Source organism: Rhinolophus sinicus, chromosome 5 (genome assembly GCF_057876585.1).
Source record: "Rhinolophus sinicus isolate RSI-liver-muscle chromosome 5, RSI-T2T, whole genome shotgun sequence".
Taxonomy (NCBI): domain Eukaryota; kingdom Metazoa; phylum Chordata; class Mammalia; order Chiroptera; family Rhinolophidae; genus Rhinolophus; species Rhinolophus sinicus.
The window spans coordinates 40,978,622-41,001,311 of NC_142505.1; the positions used below are offsets into that span (position 1 = coordinate 40,978,622).

Here is a 22,690-nt window from a genome sequence, read left to right on the forward strand (position 1 = left end):
TAAAGATGTGTTTGAACCTAGTTATAATGATTTAAAATTCACGGTCTGAAACCACAATTACGTTTGCATCAACCTAATAACACTTGGTGTTGTCAGTCTTTTAAATTTCAGCCAATCGAGTGGGTGTGAAGTTGTCTCAAGAGAATGTTTATTGACTAAACAAGTAAGTAAATGCTTACTGGGTCCCCACATCAAAAGTGATGGAGCTGGGGTTCAATTTGGGTCCTATCTGCTCTGTTGTGAAGGGCCTCTTTGAAGGGGTACATTTGAGCAAGAACTCAGGTGATGAGAAGGGGCAGCCCTGGAAAGAGGTGGGGAAAGGGCATAACAGGCAGAGGGCACAGCAAAGGCCTGGAGGTGGGAGCATGCCTAGTGCACACAGGCAGCAGTGAGGAAGCTCGAGTTGCTGCAGCAGAGAGCAAAGGAGCCAACGTTGGTGAGGTCATGGGGTCAGATGGTGTCTTAGTCAGCTTCGGCTCCCATAACAAAGTACCACAGCTTAACCACAGACATTTCTTTCCTCACAGCTCTGGATGCCAGAAATCCGAAATCAAGGTGTCAGCAGGTTTGGTTTCTTCCGAGGTCTCTCTCCTTGGCCTGCAGATGGCTATCTTCTCGCTCTGTCCTCACATGTTCTTTCCCTCTGTGTGTATACATGTCTGTCGTAATCTTTTCTTATACGAACACTAGTCCTATTGGACTAGGGCCCGTCCATATGACTTCATTTAACTTAAATCACCTCTTTAGGGACCCTATCTCCAAATACAGTCAATTCTGACGGACTGGGGGGTTAGGAGTTCAATATATGAATTTGGGGGGAACACAGTTTGACCCAGAACAGATGGCTTTTGCTCTCAGGGAGGTAGGGCCTGGGGGAGTATTGAGCAAGAAGAGACAAGATCTGATTTGCATGGTAATAGGATCCCTCTGGTACCAAGGCTGGGAGAAGGCTAGACGCAGGGGGCAAGAGGGAGCCCAGTGAGGAACCTACTGCAATATCCAGGCTGGAAGCTGGTGGCTGGACCTGGGTAGTGAGTAGGTAGAGAGCAGGGAGCAGACTCTTACCATGTTTGGGACGTGGAGTCATCAGGTTTCCCCAAAGGAAGAATTGATGGAGGAGTGGGAAAAGGAAGAGGAAATGAGGGGAATTGGGGTTGGGGCTGAGGGAGGTGCCAGCTTCTCCTTCCTTTTGGCCTGATTCCTTATCCACTAAGTGCCTACTGTGTGCAGCTACCCTGTGGGTGAGGAAGGCGAGGCCTGGAGCAAGAATCCAGGCCACAAGGCATGCTGACTCGGGCCTTCTGCTCCTCCGGGCCTTCCTCCTTCCTCCTGGCGTTGGAGCCTGACCCCCTCTTGGACAAACATCTTGCGGCCGTTTCCGCCTCGCCTGCCCGGAGCCCCAGCCTGACCTGAACAAACACTCGGGACCTGTGCTTCCGGCCTCAGCTCTGGGAAAAGCCCAACCAGGGGCTGTTCAGGTCAACCCTGGAGGGGAGTGGGAAGGAGGGGGCACCCAGGCCTCTGCACAGGGGTCTGCCCAGCCTGCCCTGGGGGCCTCCTGCTGCTTCTGGAGCCATCAGTCCAGTGCTCAGGCTTCAGCTTCTCCATCCATAAAATGGACCTACTTATACCCACCTCAGAGGACTAGGGAAACGGGAAGCACTGCCCTGGCCTGGCACCATGAGGGGGTAATGCTGCCCTACAGGGCTGAGAGGCTTGGGGAAGTGAGGTCCTAAGGGACCCCCTTAAGGGACCCTAGTGCTAGAAGGGGCCAGATTTTACTTTCCCTCCAGTGGCCTCCCCATTCTTGTTCCCATTTTCTGAAGTGTCCTATGAGGTTGCACCTTCCGTCCTGTTCCTGTCAGTTCAGAGCCTCCAGTGTCCCTGTCAGAGGTTAGGAACCAGGCTGGGAGTGGCAGCAGAAGTGGACATTCCTGACGATGTGAAATATGTGAAAATCGTTGACTGTGAGCAGTGAGTTCCCTGTCCCTGGAAGTGTGAACAGAGGCAGCTGGATGTGTGGGAGGTGACCTCACCAACATTTCCTCATTGACTGCTCGGACAGCCCTGTGAAGTGGGCAAGCTAGTGGGCTCTGGGGTCAGAAAGACCCAGGTTCAAATCCCAGTTCCTCTGTGTGACTAGGTGCTCAGTTCTATGACTGTGGAGGGGAAGTGGCTCCTTCCTCTGCTGGTTGGAGACTAAGTGAAGTGACGGTGGAAAAGCACCAGCACCCACAGCTCTCGGTCACTGTGAAACTATGTGGGGGTGCACAGAGGTATTTGCCCCCTCCATGGCCGAGAGAGACGGGGTTTCCTTTCTCCACCTTGCTGGGGGTTCTGGCTAATCCACCATGCAAGCCCCCTAACTGAAAATGTTGCCAGATAAAGCCTCCCCAGCTGGGGTTGGATTTTGTTTTTGTTTTTCAGGCAGGATCTGGGAGCGGAAAAAATGGAATATTTTTTCCTTCAGAGCAGTTTCTCCTCATCTGAGAGCTGTAGGGCTGGATTCCCACCTCGCCTTCCGGTCTTGGTGTTCCAAGGAGTGGCCAGGAGAGGATGGGCGTGGGTGGGAGAGGTCAGGGTGGGGCAATCTGGGAGCGGAGGGTGAAGGAAGGGCTAGCAGCAGGGAAAGACCTGCTGTGCTCCTTCCTACCTCTGGATTGTTGCTTGTACTGTTCCCCCCACCCCCACCCCACATCTGCCCCAGTTGTTAGTTCCTGTGTCTCTCTGAGATCAGGCATCACCTCCTCCAAGAAGCCCTCCTTGACCACCTCCACCAAGGTATCAGCACCTTCACGCTCTTATTAAGCTACAATCCATCTTCCACTGTGGGCTGGTTGTGTTGGTATAGGGTTCTCTCCTCTGCATGAGACTCTGAGCTCAGCACAGGGCCTAAAGATGGCCCTCAGTGGACACCAGCAGAGTAGAGCATGGAAACAGGGACCCAGTCTCTGCCCGGTTGTCCTGTCAGTTCAAAGATCTTGATCTGGGAAAGGAAAGCCAGGAGGGGAGAGTCAGATTCACAGAGGAGGGCCAGGGCATCGTGACTGGGGGTATAGGCACAGAGAGGGTGTGGATGGGACACCACACAAGGGTTGCACTCAACCACCCTGGGTGTGTGACTTTGGGCAGTGAGTTCTCCCTGGGTTTTCAGTTTCCTTCTCAGTAAAATGGGGATAACAGCACCCCCTGGCGAAACTAACTTGAAAGGCACCCGCACAAGGCCTAGGGGGTACCTTGCAGGCCCTTTAACCAGTTTAGCAAGGGCAGGACCTGGGGTTGGTGCCAAGGTGGTGGGGTCTCTTAGCTGGATAAGCCCAGGGCATGGAGGCAAAAATAGAGCCCTAGACCCATAAATTACCCGAGCCACTCAGCTACTAATGCTAAAATTAGTGCGACCACCCCCCTCCTGCCTTCTTCCAGCATCCTCTGCAAGGAGGCCAAGGGTCCTGCAAATGGAAGTGAATTATAGGCAGGGGGGACTCAAACCTGCTGTAAATCATGCTGTGGCTGCAGCATTTAAGAGCCTTTTCTGAGGCTCCTCACTTAACCTCTTGGCCCCTCACCAATCAGGCGGGGACCAGCATTGGGTGGGCACACGAGTCAAGGCTCCAGCTTAGGCTCCCCATGCCCAAGTCCCATTGGTGGCCTTGAGGGCTGTGAGGAGAGAGGGACTGGAACCAGGGAAGAGGAGGCAGAGGGAGGCACCTCCTGGACAAACACCTGCACCCTTCCGGCTGGGTAATACGTAGGAGGGCTTGCCTGCAGATACTAACACTAACCGGGTATCCCACCGTAGGCACATGGCAGGCAGCCCGTGTCCTTCAAATAGCAGCCCACGTTTACACAGTGCTCCTCGTGTGCCCGGCTCTGCCCCGAGTTAATGCTCCACGACAACCAGGAGAAACTGAGGCACCGAGCAGGGCAGTGACTTGTTGGGAAATTGCAGAGCTGGAGTTCCACCAATGCTGCCTTTCAAAGGAGGAGGGCCTGCAGTTCACCCAGGTGAGTCCAGCCATGGAAGTTGCGATGGGTGGGAGGGTCTGGGGTGGGTAACTCTTCTTGAGTGGGCGACCCTGGACAGGTAACCAGCTGCTCTGCGCCTCTGTCTCCCGTTAGCAGAATGGAGCTGTAGGGAGGCAAAAGGTTCTGGGCCGGGCAGCCAGCAGTCTGAGTGTCCTCATGAAAGCCCTTGGGCCCCACCACTTCCCCTGGCAGGTGCAGCTGTGAGCTAATTCCCTTTGGCCTCTTGATTCCCTATAAAAATCCACCAGAACTCACATCCCCTAACCCATGGCTTCTGTCCCATGTTTATTTTTAACACAAATAATATACATTATTTGAGGAAACTTAGAAAATTCAGACACAAAGAAAAACTTCAAACACCCCTCCCCACCCAGAAGTCATAACCTGGCAAGTCAAGGGATCGGGGGTGCATTTCTGCCTCATTCTGCCTCTCCTTGACCTCATGACCCAGGATGCACACCCTCGGTGGCCGGGTCTCACCCATCTGTAGCTGCATGGCCCATCCAAGCCCAGGACCTGGGGCTGGGGCTCAGGCCACCGAAGCCCTTGGTTCCTTTTGGAGCAGGGGGTGCCCAACGCTGCCCATGGACACCAAAGGGGAAGTGGGAATGGAGGGGCAGGGATGGGGTGACTCAGGTCCAGTAGAAGAAGTGAAAGTACCCCAAGTCCTCCCAGCTCTGACAGGCCTGCCTGCAGTGGGCCAACATGGCCCCTTGCTTGGGATAGAGGGTCCCAGGGTGCTACACTTACTACCCAGCCAATACCATCCTTGGGGTCCCCGGAGCCCCAGGCCGTGATACAGTAAGGAACGGGGTTCCCCAGCTCCCTGTCCGGGCCCCAACTTAGGAGCACCTTCTGAGTCTCAGACCCCTGGCTTTGCCCCCAGCCTGGCCAGCCGCACCTTTTGAGTGAGTTCAGGGATATTGAGGCCGGCGGGAGGGCACTAGATTGGCTCTGGTTTCACGTAGAGACTGACCTAGGATGAGGTCAGACAGGCCTGCTCCATCCAGGGCCTCAGACACCTCCCCCCAACTTTCTCGGTGGCTGCCTCTGGGCCAGCTGTGGAGTCTCCTGTATCCCCCGAGCGGTCTCCACGGTCACACAGAGCTGGGTTCAAGTACTGTGCTATCCTCTACGGACATGGCAAACTCCTGCTTCTTTTGGGCCTTCTGTAAAATGGGGCCAGTGAGACCCTGTGTTCGTGTGGGGAGTAAATGAAATAAGTGTAGGCCCAGCCTGGAGGGGCTCAGGATGGGTTGGGAGGTTTGGGCATGTGGCCAGCGACTCTTGCCCACTGGCCAGGCCCAGGTGTGGCCAATAATGGGCTGGGTGACCGAATCTGCTGACCTCATCGTCTTCCGCTGGGGCCCCACAGGCTGTCTGTCTTGCTGGGGAGAGGGTCTCCCCTCCTATCCTTTTCCTCCAGGCCTCCTTCCTGCTTCCCGGGGCTGAGGCTGGGCCCTTCCGTCCAGGCGCTCATCAATCGCACCCGAGGTGCCAAGCGTCCGGCCTGCCTTCTCAGGCCATGATTCACTTCCTGTTTCCTGGAGCTGGAAATAGCTTCCCCTGGATGCTGGGGGCTCCCCCCCACAGACAGCTGCTGCAAGCCCCCACCCAGGCCTGCACATGTACCATGGATTACCCAAGTCTGTGTTCTGCTGGACACTGAACCATCCCCAGAATCCACCTGTTGCTCATGTAAGGATGTAGGAGCACCTATTGGGGGTCTGGCCTTGGGGCCACAGCAGTGAACGAGAGGACCTGTCCTCAAGGCATCTGCAAATAATCACATTAACCAAATAATCACATCACTGGTGTGCCTGGTGCAAGGATGTCTGACCACAGAGCCGGGCCGGGAAGCAAGAGGGACAGCCAACAGGGGGGTGGGTCCAGCAGGAGTGCCTGTGTACCTGGAGTGGGGCCCCCCGCCACCCAGAGACTGTGGGAAAGGAAAAAGGAACGCGGCTTTATCCCAAGAGCTTGTGCAGGGTTTCAAGTTGGAGAAAAACAGCATAAACAGATTTGCGATTTGAAAATATTCCTGTCGGCTTCATGAATAAATGATTCAGGAGAGGCAGGAGGAAGGCAGCAGGAGAGGGAGCAGGAGGAGGTGTCCAGGCAGGAGGGGGTGGGGCTCAGACCTAAGCAGTAGTCTCAGGCTGATGGGGGGTGATTAGGGGGTGACTTCTGGATGGGTGGGAGGAAGGCACAGGGCACTCGGTGCCTCCCAGGTTCTGCCTTGAGCACACTGCAGTGGGGGCCTGGGGTTGAGTCCAGGCTGTGTCACTCATTCATTTGTGGCAGGTCACTTGACTTTACCATGCCTCACCTTGCCTTTCTGTGAAAAGGGTATAATAAAAGCACCCCCCTTCTCAGGTGGTTGCTGTGAGGGATAAATATAAAAATCCATGTGAAGCTCTCAGAAGGGTGCCCGCTCCTGGGACGCCTCAATAAACATTAGCTGCTTTTATTCCCAAAGTATTTTTCTACCTCAGGCCTTGACCTTCTATGTCTTGACCTTCTGCCACGTGCCACGGGCTGTGTAAAGACTGACGAGGTGCCAATGAGTTGGGGAGATGCAGCCTCACCCCCGTTTTGCACATGGGGAAACAGAGGCTGGGAGAGGCTCTATCCAAGGTTCCACAGTTGGGAAGTGGTGAAGCAGGATGTGAACCTGGGTCCCACTGGCCCCATAGTCTCTCATGCTGCAGGGCACCCAAAAGTACTCTTCCTGTGCCCTGGTCCTGACCTGGGGAAATAGAGGGGAGGCTGATATGGTGGCCCTGTAAATTTCAACCCAGCTAAACCATGTCCTCATAAGAAAACCTACATTTTAGGTGCATACACCTCCCCAGGCTAGGGCAGGGGGTGTTGACCTTCTCTGGCAGGTGGGGACATCTGTAGGAGGCAGGGGTGAGATGGAGGGGAAGAGGGTCAAGGCTTCCCTGAACTGTATAGAGAGGACAGCAGCCAAGAAAATGATGGAGAACATTCGCTCATCTCCTCTTTCATTCATTCATTCATTCATTCATTCATTCACCCATCCTTGTAAGCCTGGTTTGAGTCTAACCTTCTACCTGGTGGTGCAGAGGATAGAGGTATGCCCTCAACAAAAGCCAGCTTCTGAGATGCCTCCTGGCTGGTGAGGGAGCCAGAGCAACAGACACATTGCCACCTGGTGTGGGTGCTCCGATGGCATTATGGGTGCCCTGGGAGTCCAGGGGAAGAGGTCTAACCCAGCATGGGAAGTCTGGGAAGGCTGCCTGGAAGAAGAGAAGCCAGAGCTGAGTCCTGGAGCCATCGCTAGGGGGACAGGGCAGGGAGGGAAGTTTGGGGTTGTAGTGGGACTTAGTCTGCACACCAGCGACTCAGGGGCTGCTGGGCCTTTGGGACTCAGATTCTAAGTAGGCCTGGGGAAGTCCCGGGAGAAGTACAGGCAAAGGAAGGCGCCTCGTCCTGTGGTCAGTGAAGACTGCTCTTGAGTAAGATGAGTGATGGCGTCACCCAAAAGTCCCTAAAGAACAAGTTCCTAGTTCCTCAATGGAGGGGACTTTGGCCAGGCTAAGTCATCACTGGGCTGGGCTGTCCAAGGCTAAAGCTGGACCATCCAAGGCCAGAGGTGGGACCATCCAAGGCCAGAGGTTAGCCACACGAGACCAGGCTGAACCCTACAAAGCAGAGAGAGGGATATTGAAGGTTGATCATAAAAATCATGGAATTTCATGAGGAAACCCACGACCAATGCTGGGGGCAGCAGGGTCAGGTCCGATGGCCTTGACAGAGAAGGTCTTGCTGGCCTTTAAGTGGCCGAATCCCCAGTGTGAACCACAGACTGTGGGCCCACAGCAGCCCTTGCGTATATCCCCTCACATCAGCCTGACACACGTGGAGACCTTTGCTTGTACACTCATCCTCCACATGTAACCGGATCCCCATCCATGTACACAAGTACCCTGACGTCACTCCACACACAGGAACAGTCACGCCTCTGCCCACACACACATCTCCTCACATCTGTGCCCATCTCTCCCTACCCCACCCGGCCCACATGCACACACCAGCAACAGCTCCCAGACGGGGTTCCTACAGGTTGGTGCTTTGGGGGAAGCTCATTACCAGGGCAGCCCCATGGGGCCCCCGATGACTCCTTCCTGGCAGCTGGCAGCTGGGCCAGCAGGCTTAGCCCCACCCTCGCTGGCAGCTGTCTGTGAGAAGGCCCTCCTTTAGGGCCCTCGGCCTGGGGTGTGCAAGCAGGATAGAGTCTATGGGGCAGAGTCTGCACACAGTGACCGTGGGGGCCCCTCAAACAACACCCACAAAATGAGTTCTGGTTCCCCTACCAACCTGCTTGTCCTCCAGGCCTCTGTGACTCAGAAAGAGGACCCCCCATGTTGGTGAAGCCCAAGACCTGGGAATTTCCCACCTGGAGACTCCCTCTCCTCACCCTCACCCCAACATCCCAACACCCCAGTTCTGGTGAGCCCACCTCCTAACTAGCCCTCGGCCCGTCTTCTTTCTCCTCTGCCTCTGCCACCACCTGACCAGGCCCCTGTCATTGCCTGGACGTCTACAGAAGCCTCCTCCCTGGCCTCCCTCAGTCTATTCTGATCCTGCCCCTTCCCTCTGAAAGCCATTTACAATATCCTGAGCTCACAGCGTGGTCAGAGGGCTCTCCCTGGCCCTGCCCTGCCCTCTAATTTCTCGCTACCCTGCAGATCTCAGCTCAAGGGTCACTGCCTCAGGGAAGCCCGTGCCGACCCCAAGATGGGTTCAAGTTCCCCTACAAGAAACTCATTGAACCACCTGGCATCGCCCCTTCATAGGACTGCTGGCCCTTTGCAGTTATGGAATTATTTATTTGGTTAAAGACTGTCTCCCCCATGAGGCTGGGCTAAGAACAGGGACCATGCTTGTGGGGACCCCATAATATCCCCAGTGTCTGGCACATAGTTGGTGCTTAGTCAATGGTTGTTGAGTGAATAAATGAATGACCCTGTTCTAGTGTTTTATTCCTCCCAGGGTTTTGTCTGGAGGGGGCAGGACCCTCAAAACAGCTCTAAGAATCAGGTGTGAGGGGTCACCTTGAGGGCCAGTGGGTCTCTCAAGCTGAAACAGAGCAGGATGGCCTGATGTGGCCTGGTCTTGTGAATGTGGACGGTCCGTGTGGCTTCATAGACAAAATGGGGATCAAGGCGGCAGCTTTGGCAGAGGCTGTCTGGCAATGCCATGGTAGGGGGTCTCTGGCAGCCAACATGACAATCCTGTCTGCTTGGCAGATATCCTGGGGTGGTGATACATCCATTCATCCCAACATTTATTGGTAGGGAATACTTGTCCCACCCTGGAAGATCTCCCAGTCCATTGGGGAAGACATGTCCTCATACTGTGAGCTTCTAATATTGTTTCAGGGCTCAAGGAAAACTTCTTAGAAGAAGGGCCATTTAGACTGGGCTTTGAAGTTTGCCTAGGAGTTTATTAGGCAGGAGGTGACATTTGGGCTGGATCCTGACGGCTGCATACAAGTTTACCAAGAAAACAAGGGAGGAAACATCTTCTCTGGACACTGTGTTTTCTTTAGGGACTTGTGTAGGCCATGGGCAAGTAAGGCCTGGGCCCTGCTCATCCATGCCAGCCTCTCCCATACGCCCTGGGTGCAACTGAATGGCAGGAACGTCTCAGTTGCCCTGAGGATTGACCCAATTCATGAGTGTGCTCAATACCTAGCAAGTACTCAGCCAGAGTCGGGGCAGTCTCAGCATCGCTTCAGTTTCAGGCTGTGCCTGGAGAAGGACTTCCCTCTTTTGGGCCTCCTGTTTGCATACCTCCGGTGATGGGCACTCACTCCCTTGCAGGGCAAGCCTTTCCCTTTTCTGACCCAGCAATGTTTTCAGAAGACAAGCATTCAGGTCAACCAAGTGGTGAGGTTTGGGGTCAGCTGGAAGGGAGAGGGGTCTGATGGGGTAACAGGCTCACCTGGATTTCAGCCCTTAGCTGCCTGTCCCTCAGCAGCTCTGATGCTTCCAGGAATGGTTTCATCCCCACCATGGTCTCCCAGGGCTCATCACAGGTGGGAACCAAGTTCTTAGAAGTTTATTGGGGCATAAAGGGGGTCAGGATTTTGCAAGGATTGGCTGGGGAGGGTCTAGGGCACAGTGGGTACTCAGCCTATATGACTCCCCATATTCCTCAGCTCTGGGTTTTCCGGCCTCCCTGTGGCTCCCCTCATTGGGGACGCATTCATGGAGCACCTACGGTCTGCTTAGGGGTTGCCTGCCCCCAGCCCGCCCCAGGCGCTGTCCCCGGGAGATGGTGGCAGCCTGGGAATGTGGGTGGGGGCCCCTGGGGCGGTGGCTGCTGGACAGAAGCCTTAGTGTGGAGCTGCTGGGGTCCTTTCCCGGGCCCAGACCCATGACTGGATGTCTGAGAATGCTGCCCATTATCCGACTCACAGAGCACAAAGGGGCCACGCTGGGGCTCAGCAGGCCAGACGCCTGGGATGGGTGCACGGGGGCTCTGGGTCCCCACCACAGAGGGCAAGGACACACTGGAGTCGAAAGGGCTGCTCTCACACGCAGGAATGAGAACCATTTCCTCCAGCCCCACAGGAGACAAAGACAGAGAAAAACGACCAGGGGCTCATCCCCTCAGGCAAGGGCAGGCCACCCCTCCTGAGCCCAGAAACCAGACCTAGAAGGCCACGACGCCCTCCCCGCTGCCAGCAGTGGAGGGGATCCAACAGAGGTGGGGGGAACATTCTAGAACTCTGGAGGGGGGCAAAACCCCTAGCCTCCCGCAGCATCTTCAGTGGGGAAACGCCAACAGCCATGCCAGCAGCACCAACTGTCTGCAATTGAAACACATTAGCATGGTGGGTGCTGTCTCCTCAGTGCTGCCATTTGAGGGTCACCCTGGTTCCTCCTGGGCCACTCAGTGGGACACGGTGGCCATGACAGGAGATCTGGTGTGGAGGGAGTAGGGGTCATTTCAGGCTACTTATTTGCTGTGTAACCTCAGGCAGGCCTCTAGGCCTCTCTGAGCCTTGGTTTATGAGAAGAGGGGAGGGAGACCCAGTGGAGGGTTAATTAAATGAGGTGATCTTGTGCATCTGAGCCCTTAATGGGGCCGGCACCAACAATGCACCTCAGTGGCAGTTGCCATGAGGATTATACCATTATTGGGGTCTGGTGAGCTCTCCTGAGTGGGGTACAGTTGATTGGTTTGAGGATTCTGGGGGAAGGAGCCCCATGTTTCAGAGCTGGAAAGTCAGTGGATACCACACTTCCTGACATGCTGGGCGCTGTGACACTTGTATGTTTTTTCATCCTCATAGCAGCCTTGTGAGGTGGATTATATTCCCCTTTTACAGATAAGGAAACTGAGGTTCAAAGAGAGGTGGTGCCACCAACGCCACATAAGTGGCTAGGGGCAGAGCTGGGCCTGGAAATCAGGTCTCAACTTCAAGGCAAGAGTTAGAGGAACGCAGTAGTCAAGAGCAGGGTTTGGAGGCTGGCAAGCTGTGCCATGTAGGCAAGTGGTGACACCTCCCTGACCCTCAGTGTCCCATCTGTGAAATGGGGCTGATAAAACCCACCTCTCAGGCTGCTCCGGGAGGAAATGAGATGGATAAAGCCCGAGAGAAGCCTCAGTGATGGTTTCTGGCACTATCAAGACTCAGGCTGGCGGTGCTGAGCTGTACCAGAGGATTTTGTTTCCAGCACCTTTCTATCACCAAGGCAGTGCTCTGAGCAGTCAGTGTGTCAGGAGCATTTCCTGCAGGGAAAGTGTTCTCTGAGCCCAGGCCCAAGGGACAGGAGGGCAGGAGCCCCCCTCCTCCCAGTGCAGCCCTGGCCCCACTGTTATTTTTTCCAATTGTAGAAGACAAACATTTCCTCCTCACAGTTCTGCTCTGCGTAGCCAGAGAGCTGAGGATGGACAGGGCGGGCTGGGGAGTCCCCACCCAGGCCCGGCCTGCTGTCTCTGGGCCAGCCTGGCCACTGACCCCGAGGGTAAGGACCAGGCCAGGACCTGCCCCACCAGAGCCACCCTGTCCTCGTCTACAAAGGCGCTGGGTTACATCCACGTTTCCCAACTGTCAGGTGTTTTGTACCACCTGGATTATGACCTACTTCATATTTGTCTTTAAGTTAATTTACATTTTAAAAACTTCAATAAATGCATATACCAAGCAAGCTTTACATCATTATAGTACTTGGAAAACCAGTATCATTTGCCAAAACCTGAAAATATTACAAAGAAAACAAGGAGCTGTAAGTAAATTCTAGAATGCTGATGTCAACAGTGCTGAGCTTGAGACCTTCTCTGTATTAAAAATGGACAATGACAAATGTTAGAGAGGCATTAAAGACATTAGCTCCAAACAGAGAACTCTCCTTGATATAATCAGAAGGCTTGAACAAAAACTGTAAAGGGCCTGAATCACAATGATATGGGGTTAGCTAGTAGTTAATCCAGGGTTGGTTAATCTGAGTTCGTTAATTCAGAGTTAGCTCATGTTGGGTGCCACCTAACCCCATTTCCCAGGTAGTGTCCATCTCCCCTTGGTTCCCTCTTAAATCTCTTCTGAGAGGACACCCCACTGCATCTCAGCAAGGCCGGGGAAATGTGGGTTCATTCGGTCCTTCCTTCCTTCCTTCCTTCATTCATTCATCCAAGAGTTATCAGCACCTCCTCTGCCCAGCCAGGAGTATAGGGTGGCTGCCACCATGACCCATTTTGGCCTGAAGAAGTTCCCAGCTAATGGGCAGAAAGGAGAAAGCACAGGATCTGGAGACAGGTCTGAGTTTAAATCCTAACCTTCCTAATGCCCCTCAGTTTCTCCATCTGTGAAATGAGTTCAATGATCCCAGCTTTTGTCAGCTGGCTGTGAGGATGGCATGAGATCGTGCAGGGCAGTGCTGGACTCCACCAGCTGCTGTGGGACTCATGACAGGAAGTGAGGCTCTGATGGGCCATTGCTCAATGCAAGGAGAGAGAACTGGTGTTTGCCCAGTACCTGTGATTTGCCAGCACTGTGTTTTCTGGTATGTTATGTTCTTCACATCTCACAACCTCCCGGGAGCCAGTGTGCTATTATGATTGTCCTTGTTTTACAATGAGGAAACTGAGGCTCAGAGAAGGCAAGTGCCTTGCCCTGGGCCACACAGCATTTTGATTTCCAGCTTGTCAGGACACAGACCCTGGCCAAGCCCTCTGCAGTCTAAACTGGCCCTGCATTCCCCCAGCCCAGGGCAGCTCCTGCCCAGCACCCAGCTTGGCAGGTAGTTTTGTGTCCAAAGCGCCCAGAACCATCTTGCACTGTGCACCAGGTTGAGCAGCAAGAACAGAGCATTATCCTCAGGGCTCGGTGGGGGGAGCTGCAGGATGCAGCAAGATGAGCTGGAGACAGGAAGGAAGCTAGGAGGGGTAAGAGAGAGGGAGAGGGGTGGGGATAGGGAGGGAGACAGAGAGAGACAGACACAGAGAGAGACAGAGAGATACCACACAAAGAGACAGACAGTGTGGAAGGAGAGGGAGATGGGAAGAGACTGGGAGAGAGAGAGACAAAGAGAGAGAAAAACTGGGAGGAGCAAGAAGACAGAAACAGAGATGGCGTGGGGAAGGCTAGAGAAAAATAAGACTGAAGGGAGACAGACAGATGGACTGATGGGGGAGGGCTCCGCGGAGGGGTGGGGTGAGGTGCACTAGGGCAGGCAGCCTCCTGCACAACTGCTAGGCGCCCAGTCTGCTCTCCTGGGTGGCACAACACAAGCACTCCTTACCGGAGATGGAGGTGGGGTTATCATTCCTACAGGGCTGTCCCGAGTGGCCTCGAGCCCAGGAGGACGGAGTGCCAGAAGCAGAGCCTCCGATTTCCTGCAGCTGAACACTGCTGGTTATCAAAAGTGACCAGACCTGGGGATGGCGGGTGTGGGTCGGGGGGTGGGAGAGGCAGGCGTGCTGGGCAAATGCTGATGGCAGGAAGGCAGGGTGTTGGGCGAGGGAAGTGGGGGAAGGCTGTAGGCCTGGCTTTTCCTGCCTACCCTGTGGGGCACAGAGAAGCCCCCTGTCCTTCCTTCCTGGCCAGGTGGGAACAAGTGAGGGGAGGCCAGGCTACCCTCAGAGAAAGGGTCCGGGGGGAACCATGTGACAGCCAGGAGTCTGATGGGAGTTCCCCCTCCAGTTCTGAGAGGCCAGAGTTGGCTTGGGGGGGGGGGTGTTGGGGTGGTTTCACAGCCAACAGAGTCTGTCTTTCACACATTATAGTTCTGCTCCTTGTGAGCTGTGCCTCTCTGGCCAGACCCTTTTCTGCAGCCTCAGGTGCTACATCTATAAGGTGGGATCATAACAGTACCAGCCTCGAAGGGTGTCTGTGAGGAGGACGGGAGTCAACTCAGGTAGAGTGCTTGGCACAGAGCCTGGCACGCAAGCCCTGTTTGAGCACCCGCCATGGCCAGATGCGGTGGGGGCTCCTTACATGGGCTCTGTGACCTTGAGGTCATCACTGCTTGCCTCCCATCCCATTGCCTACCCACTCCTTCCAGGTGAAAGACTCAGCCCAGTGCCAGCTCATGTGGCTGATTTTCCACTAAATCTGAGAGGATGTTAGGTCCTTCCAGAGTCCCCACAAAGGGGAAGTGCCTCCTGGTGAACAGCGGTGACAGGAGAGCAGCAGCCTACAGGGCCCAGGCCTCACTCTGGGTGTGGCCAGCCCAGGCTGCCCCGCGGCCGCACATGCTCCAACATGGTTCTCTCTCCATTTTCCTGATTTATATGCCTGACCCTTGAGCTCTGTCCTTCTGTCCCACCACTTATAAAACTCCTTTTATGGGGCTGGGGTTTGGGGGGACAGATCATGCGGACTGAGGGGGTGGTGCCACCAGCCTTGCTGGCCCTGGGGGTGCCCAGGCCTGGGGCCTAAGGCCTGGACAGTGCCCCGCAAAAGGGAGTTAAAGGGGAGACAGTGTGAGATGGAGAGGGCAGTGGACCAGGAAAGCAGACAGGCAGCGAAGGGGGGACAGGCAGGGATGGAGGAGAGAGGGGTCCGAGGGAGGGGAGACAGGCAGGGGGTTCTAAGGGGAGGGGGCCGAGGAAGCCACGGAGAGTAAGCCAGAGACAGAAAAACAGAGAAGGGAGAGCGAATGCAAGGGGAGAAATAAGAAGGAGAACCAGAGACTGAGAAAAAGAGACAACACGTACGGGGAAGGGAGGAGGGGTGAGACAGAGACAGAGACCCGGAGACACGCAGAGACAGAATCAGGGGCGGGTGGGATAGAAAGAGAGGAAGAAAAACAGAAAACCAGCCCGAGAGAGACGGGCCGAGCGGCCAGGAGGGAGGAAGAGAGAGGAACAAGCGACGGAGGCGGAGGCTGCGCCGGGGAAGAGAGCCACACCGCGCGGTTGGGTCCTGGAGGGCGCGGGGCGGCCAGACCCACTGTCAGCGGAGCAGAGGCCCGTCGGCCGGAGGGCCGGGCGCGGCCAACGGGCCCCCGGGGGAGCGGGACCGGGCTCTAGGGGAGGTGGGCGGGAGGCGGGAGGGGGTCCGGGGGCGGGGCGCGGCCGGGCGGGGCGCGGCGCGAGGGCGTGTCCGCAACGGAGCCGCCCCCGCCCCGCCCCCGGCTTGCGCGGCGCGGCTCAGCCGGGCCGGGGCGCCGGGGCCGGGGGCGGCTGGCGCGGGCAGGAAGCGCCTCGCGGCCCGGGCCCGCCCCCCGCCTCCTGCCGCCTCCGGGCTCCGGGCTCCCGGCCTCGCCGCGCCCCATGCACTCGCCGTGCAGCGCAGCCCGCGCACGCCCGGATGGCTCGTCGCGCCGCGGGCGGCGCACCCCTTAGCGCCCCGGCCGCCGCGGCCAGCCCCCTGCCGCCGCGCCCGCCATTCCGGGCCCCACCGCCTTGCCCGCTGCTGCTGCTGCTGCTGCTCCTGGGGGCGGCGCGGGCGAGCGCCCTGGAGATCCAGCGCCGCTTCCCTTCGCCCACGCCCACCAACAACTTCGCCCTGGACGGCGCGGCAGGAACCGTGTACCTGGCGGCCGTCAACCGCCTCTACCAGCTGTCGGGCGCCAACTTGAGCCTGGAGGCCGAGGCGGCGGTGGGGCCGGTGGCCGACAGCCCGCTGTGTCACGCCCCGCAGCTACCGCAGACCTCGTGCGAACACCCGCGGCGCCTCACCGACAACTACAACAAGATCCTGCAACTGGACCCCGGCCAGGGCCTGGTGGTCGTGTGCGGTTCCATCTACCAGGGCTTCTGCCAGCTACGGCGCCGGGGCAACATCTCGGCGGTGGCCGTGCTCTTCCCGCCCGCCGCGCCGCCCGCCGAGCCCGTCACAGTGTTCCCCAGCATGCTGAACGTGGCGGCCAACCACCCGAACGCGTCCACCGTGGGGCTGGTGCTGCCTCCGGCCGCTGACGCGGGTGGCAGCCGCCTGCTGGTGGGCGCCACGTACACCGGCTACGGCAGCGCCTTCTTCCCGCGCAACCGCAGCCTGGAGGACCACCGCTTCGAGAACACGCCCGAGATCGCCATCCGCTCCCTGGATGCGCGCGGCGACTTGGCCAAGCTCTTCACCTTCGACCTCAACCCTTCCGACGACAACATTCTCAAAATCAAGCAGGGCGCCAAGGAGCAACACAAGCTGGGCTTCGTGCGCGCCTTCCTGCACCCGCCGGACCCGCCGCCGGGCGCCCGGTCCTACGCATACCTGGCACTCAACAGCGAGGCGCGCGCGGGTGACAAGGAGAGTCAGGCGCGGAGCCTGCTGGCACGCATCTGCCTGCCCCGCGGCGCCGGCGGCGACGCCAAGAAGCTCACTGAGTCCTACATCCAGCTGGGCTTGCAGTGCTCGGGCGGCGCGGGCCGCGGCGACCTCTATAGCCGCCTGGTGTCGGTCTTCCCCGCGCGTGAGCTGCTCTTTGCTGTCTTCGAGCGGCCCCAGGGGTCCCCCGCGACTCGCGCGGCTCCAGCCGCGCTCTGCGCCTTCCGCTTTGCGGACGTGCAAGCTGCCATCCGCGCCGCGCGCACCGCCTGCTTCGTGGAGCCCGCACCCGACGTGGTGGCTGTGCTCGACAGCGTGGTTCAGGGCACCGGGCCGGCCTGCGAGCGCAAGCGCAACATCCAGGTACGCCCAAGCAATGCGGGTGCGGGGGACCAACCGAGGGCTCCCGAGGGAGAGCGTGCGGGTAACTCGGCGGGTTGTGCGCTGAGCGGGTCACTGGTGCGAGCGTGCTGGGACCCACATGTGCGTGTGTGGGGACACAGGTGTGTACTCTGGGCCACAGGTGCATTTGCGGGGACCTAGGTGTACTTCCGAGGGTACATGTGTCAGCTGATGTGGGCGCTGGGGCGAATATGGTCCAAGTGTGCGCGTACTCAAGTGAGTGCTAGGTTACAGGTGGGCATACCTAGGTGTGTGGGAGGGGCCCAGGTTGCCGATGGGTACTCAGGTGAGAGCGCTGAAGACAGCCAAAGGTACATATACAGCTCAGGTGTGCATCTGGGGCCTCAAAGGCAGCAGCACAGAACGCACAGCAAGTGAGTGTGTGTCTGACCAAGGGCTAGGGTGGGCGGGTGCCCGGGCCAGGAGGGTGGAGGGAAGTGAACAGCTCTATGTGCAACATGGGTATGCACGGGGCAGGAGGGCAGTGGGCTCAGGAGGGAATGAGGAGGGGGGCCAGGTGTGAGGGCACACCAGCTGGGTGGCAAGGGGGCCCAGGTACCCGCCTGGGTTGGGGAGTGTCGAGGGGTCAAGTTGGAGTAACTGTTTTGACATTGTGGGTACATGACAAGGGTGCAGGAGGAAACTGTGGTTCCCTTTAAGGAAGCCCACCTGCAAACGGTCACTTCTCCAGGGATCCTGGGAGGTGGAGCCCTGCGCCTTTTCCATACTCTACTTTCCTGGTCTGAGTATTCCATTTGAACCCCAGGCTTCGTCCTAGGAAGCCCCAGCCTCTCCTTCTGCAAATGCCAAACTCAGACCTCTCCTGGTGACTAGGGAAGCCCTGCCTTATCCCTTTTCGGTGGTCCTCAGGCTGTGGCAAGAATCTCATGAGCTTAATTATTCTCCTGTGGGTGTGCCCAACACTGGGGCTTTGAGAAAACCCAGATTCCTTCTCCTATAGTCGGGCTCCCACAGCTACCCACCACCCGGCTGGCTGGCTGCCCCGAAAATAAAGGTCACGGTGGGTGAGCAGAGCAGACTGTCCCAGGGAGCAGCTCTGCCACCCGCAGGGGCCAGCCAGGTCAGGGCAGGCTGCCCAGTGCTGTGGTTGGGACATCTACTATTCCCCTCACCAGAGCCATATCCCCCAATGGGCTGTGTTTGAGAGGGTGAGTTTTGTTTCAGGACTAAAGGAGGTGAATGGGGAGTCAGCCCTCCTCTACGGAACTGTTGGAACTAGAGACTTCCTTGGCCTTTCCAGGCCCCGTGTGTCCATCCATACTGTCAGCGTGAGTCTGTCCTCTTGGGCGGCTATAGTCTCCTCCTCCCCCTCTGGCAGGAGCCGTCCTGGTTCCCACGGTCCCTTATTCTCAGCCTGGCCTGGTGCAGTGACTCACTCTGCTGAAGGGGGCTGGGGCTTCCTTCTCCTTACTGGGACAGGGCCTCTCCAGGGACACAGCCCCAGGGACAGAGTGGCCAAGGGCCTCCTCCTGAACCCACGGCTGGGCAAATTCTCAGCCCTCCTCAGCCACTTTCCTGTGTTCTCCCCCTTTTCCTATACCCAGCTGTGGGCCCAGGTCGGTACCACTGGGCAGGATCTCCCAGATGTGTCCAAGCCCCCGGGATCTGAGCCTCCAGCACAGCTGAGGGTGGGGTGGGGAGGGTGGTCGTTATGCTTGCTCCAGGCTATTGCCAGCTCCCAGTTACAGGCTTGGACTTTGCACCCCAGGATCAAACCCTACTCTGTCACTTCCCAGCTGTGTGACCTTGGCAAGGGACTTAACCTCTTTGAGCCTCAGTTTCCTCATCTATAAAGTGGGAATAGTAAAAATAAATCTCTAAGGATTGTTTTAAGGACTAAATGGACTAATTGATATAAAGCCCTTTGTATCTGGCACATAGTAAGCACCTGATAGAGGTCTGCTGTTCTTGTTATTATTACAGGAGACATTATTAGCACAGGTATCTGGGTTTGGTCCTGAATAGCAAACAGTGACCTGTTTTGGCTTGTTCTGCAGCAGTGAAGACTCCACCATCTCCCACTTCTAGCCCCAGATAGAAGCCTCAATAAACATTTCCTAAGCCCCTACTGTGTGCCTACCCCTGTGCTGTGTACTGCAGACCAATGGTGATTCAGTCTCTGCTCTTGTGGACCCTGCAGGCAAGCAGAGGACAGACAGTCCTGACCAGTGGTCAGGCTGTTACAGCCCAGGGCAATGAGTACTGTAATGAGAGAACCTGGGCAGAGGGAGCCGGGAGAGGGCCAACAAGGCTTCCTGGGGAGTGCTATCAAAGTGGAGGTGGATCGATGGGCAGGAGTTGGCCACCTTAGGTCAGCAGGAGAAGATGAAAGGGTCCAGGCAGAGGAAACAGTCTGTGCAAAGGCCTGGAGGTAGGGTACAGCAAGACAGGCTAGAGCAACTGAACAATGGTCAGATTCAGCATGGCTGGGGGAGTGGGGAATGCATGAAAGAAAGGCTAGGGGAGGTGGATGGGGCCTGTGGGGTGTAGGCTGGCTGTATTGGGAATTGGGAATGTATCCTGGGGACATGGGGAGCCATGAAGGGTTTTAGCCAAAGGAGTGATATGATCTGAACAAGCACCTTCGTGCCCTCCTCTGTGGAATGGGGATGGTAATAAAATGCCTACCTCCCAGGACTGTTGTGGGGGTTCAGTGAGATAATACATTTGAAGCTCTTGGTAGTGTGCCCGGCGCACTTGTTTGCAATTACTATGATTATTTTTAATATAATTATTTTAGAAAGTCCCTAGGTGGCTAGTAAGAAGGAAAGATGAGAGGCAGGGAGAGTAGTTGGGAGGCTGGTGCCATCTCCAAGGCAGGAGATTCACTCATTCATTCAAAAATATTTCTTGAGCATTTAGTGTGTGCCAGGCCCACAGGGTGCTGGGTGCAGCGGTGGAGGCAGCAGGCCAGGTCTTGTTCTTGGGACACGATGGCCCATGGGGGGGGGCATGAAGGGAAGCAGGGGGCTTGGGACAGATGTGGCTGCCTGAACGTAGCTCCAGATTCAGACAGGACGGAGGGGAGGGACGCTGCCCAGTCTGGCCTGGCATGTTAGTGCCATTGGGCTAAGGGACAGCACCCCATTCTTCCCTGTGTTCTCCAGGGACATCTGACCTCCAAGATGAGGTGGCTTGGCCAGACCTCTGGAAACTCCGAGGATGGCTTTCAGGGTCTCTCCAGCCCATAGCTCCAGCGCCTTGGTTGGGTGATTTAGTCATCCCAGCTTCTCACTTGGCAGGCGTTGTCCTCTGCTCTCCACCCTTAAGGCAATGCAGCCTCTGCTGCCACCTTCCATTTGGGAATCTGTAGAGAAGGGATGAGCTGCTAAAGTGTGAGGTCAAAGGTAGGGAACCTTGGTTTTCCCCAGCCTTTGAGGGCTCCAATTGTGTCCCTGATGACTTTTGGCATATTTGGGGCTGTTGGACTATTTTGAGAGAAAAAGTAAGTGAGGAAATTAGTCTCCATTGTGTGTAGCATGGATCCCTTTCCTCACCTCATGTTTGAGGTGAAAGCAAGTTGGGAAGTTGCCACAGCTATTGAGGAGGAAAACTGCGATACAGGGTCACCCAGCAAGACAAGGGCAGGCTGTCTTACTCTCTTCACCCCAGCCTTTGAATGACCATAATATTTGTGTTTTTAAATAAAAAAGAAAACCAACAGGGATATGTCAGTGCCACATTTTCAAGGTGTCTTTTTATAGTAAAGGTGGAAAAAAACCCTCAGGCGGTTTTAAACTGGCATGTGGTGGGTGGGTGCTCGTCGTCAAGAAGGCGTTTTCTGAACCAATTTAGGGGCTGAAATACTGGGTGGAGGTGGAGGGAGACAGAGCTTCCAAGATGGGCTTTATATTTGGAATGGGGCTGGGGGCTGGGAGTGAGCTCCCCATGGCCAAGGGTACAAGTAGAGATACTTGGCAGGACTTAGGAGAAGGGGTTCCCGTAAGGTTGGCCAGGATGACCTTCTAACCTAGAGAAAGACAGGGCTTGGACCAGAAGACTGTTAATATCCCTCCCCACTTAGGCAACGTCATCTGTGTGGACTGCGAGGTACCTAAGGGTAAAGCTGATGTTGAGTCCCGCTCTCCTGCCTGTATGTTGTGTGACCCAGGGTAAGTTATTTACCCTCTCTGGGCCTCATACTTGCTCATTATAAAATAGGTCAGTGTCTTCTTCTGAGGATGTGGGCAGGTTCAAATCTCACATGCAGTGCCCAGGAAATGGCAGATAGAGGTATTAGTACCAGGAGGGAAAAAATACATCTGAGAAAAGTGTGTTCAGTGTGTGGAACAGCCATGGGGCACGGAGCGCTCAGAGGAGGGGAGGATTCTATAGAGGATCAAACCAGGCCCTGAAGGTGAGCAGGGGTGGGCGAGACACAGATGAGGCGAGTGTGTGTCTGGTGCTTTTGGGGCCCCAGCGAACTCAGAGGCAGGAGCATAGGCTGCGAAGGGGAGAGTGGGCCTGTTGTCACTGCTGTTGATGGGGCAGAGGCGGAGTTTCTGGTGGTCGTGAGGGGTGTGCAGAGAGGGTAGGTGCTGGCTCAGCTCTGTGGGGCCGAATAATAACCAACGCTGAGCCCCCAGTTCTGAGCAGGGACACTGTGCCAACCCTTCACAAACACCAGTGCCTTTTATCTCATACCCGTCCTCCCCTTGAGGCAGGAAGTGCTGTTATCCCCAGTTTACACATAGGGAAACTGAGACCCAGGGTCACACAACTGGTTAGCAGGGATCTGCAGACTGGTTGTCTCGTTCCAGAGTCCACTCTGGGTGATGGCTGGTGTTAACTGTGAGCTCTCTGCTGGGGGTTCTCCAGTTACTTCCTCCCCCTCCCCACCTCCCTAAGATTTGGGTGGAGCCCTTTGTACAAGATCCCCTTCTGTGATAGTAGCTTCAAGCGGGCCCAAGATGGAGCTGATACTACAGTGAGTCAGAGCCAGAGTGGGGTGAGGCTGGCTGGGGCATCTGCAGAGGCCGGGCCCTAAGTTGGGGGCTGGGGCTGATGGGGCCTCCTGTGGAAGTTGGAGAGGCAGGGCAGCACCTGGTTGCATTCATCTCAGAAAACGGGATCGTTTGGACTCTGGAAGGAGTGAATCCCCTGGCCCTTTGGGGGTGTGAATAAGTGATATGGTCAGTTTGAATGAGGACTTGACATATCCCTTTAACACTGACCTCAGCCCTCTGGGGTACAGACCGTACTGGGGTGGGGGGCTCGGCAGGCTTCCCCCTCCCGTCCTCGGCAGCACCGCACTGTCTGGCATTTGCTAGGAGGGTGAATGGAGGATCTGTCACAGCCCTGGCCAGGCCTACAGGTGAAACTTGCCCAGAGTGGTGGGTGAGTGTCGGACCCTGACTCCAACATCCTGGTTTCCAACCCTGGCTCTGCACTTTCCTTGCTGTGGTCTTGGGCAAGTCACTAACTTTCTCTGGGCCTCCATTTCTCCATCTGTAAAGAGGGAGTGGCGTAGGGAAGAACACAGAGGCCATGTGT

The 22,690-nt window shown here is 56.4% G+C and overlaps 1 protein-coding gene across 1 annotated transcript in view; it reads left to right on the top strand.

The window, feature by feature from the left end:
* The first annotated feature begins 15,663 nt into the window (after positions 1–15,663).
* PLXND1 (plexin D1) overlaps positions 15,664–22,690 on the top strand; it is a 49,458-nt gene continuing 42,431 nt past the window's right edge. Inside the window, exon 1 of the mRNA XM_019746786.3 lies at positions 15,664–17,137. Within this exon, the coding sequence (XP_019602345.3) occupies positions 15,818–17,137 (1,320 nt within the window). The 5' untranslated portion in view covers positions 15,664–15,817. The remainder of the gene's footprint in view (positions 17,138–22,690) is intronic.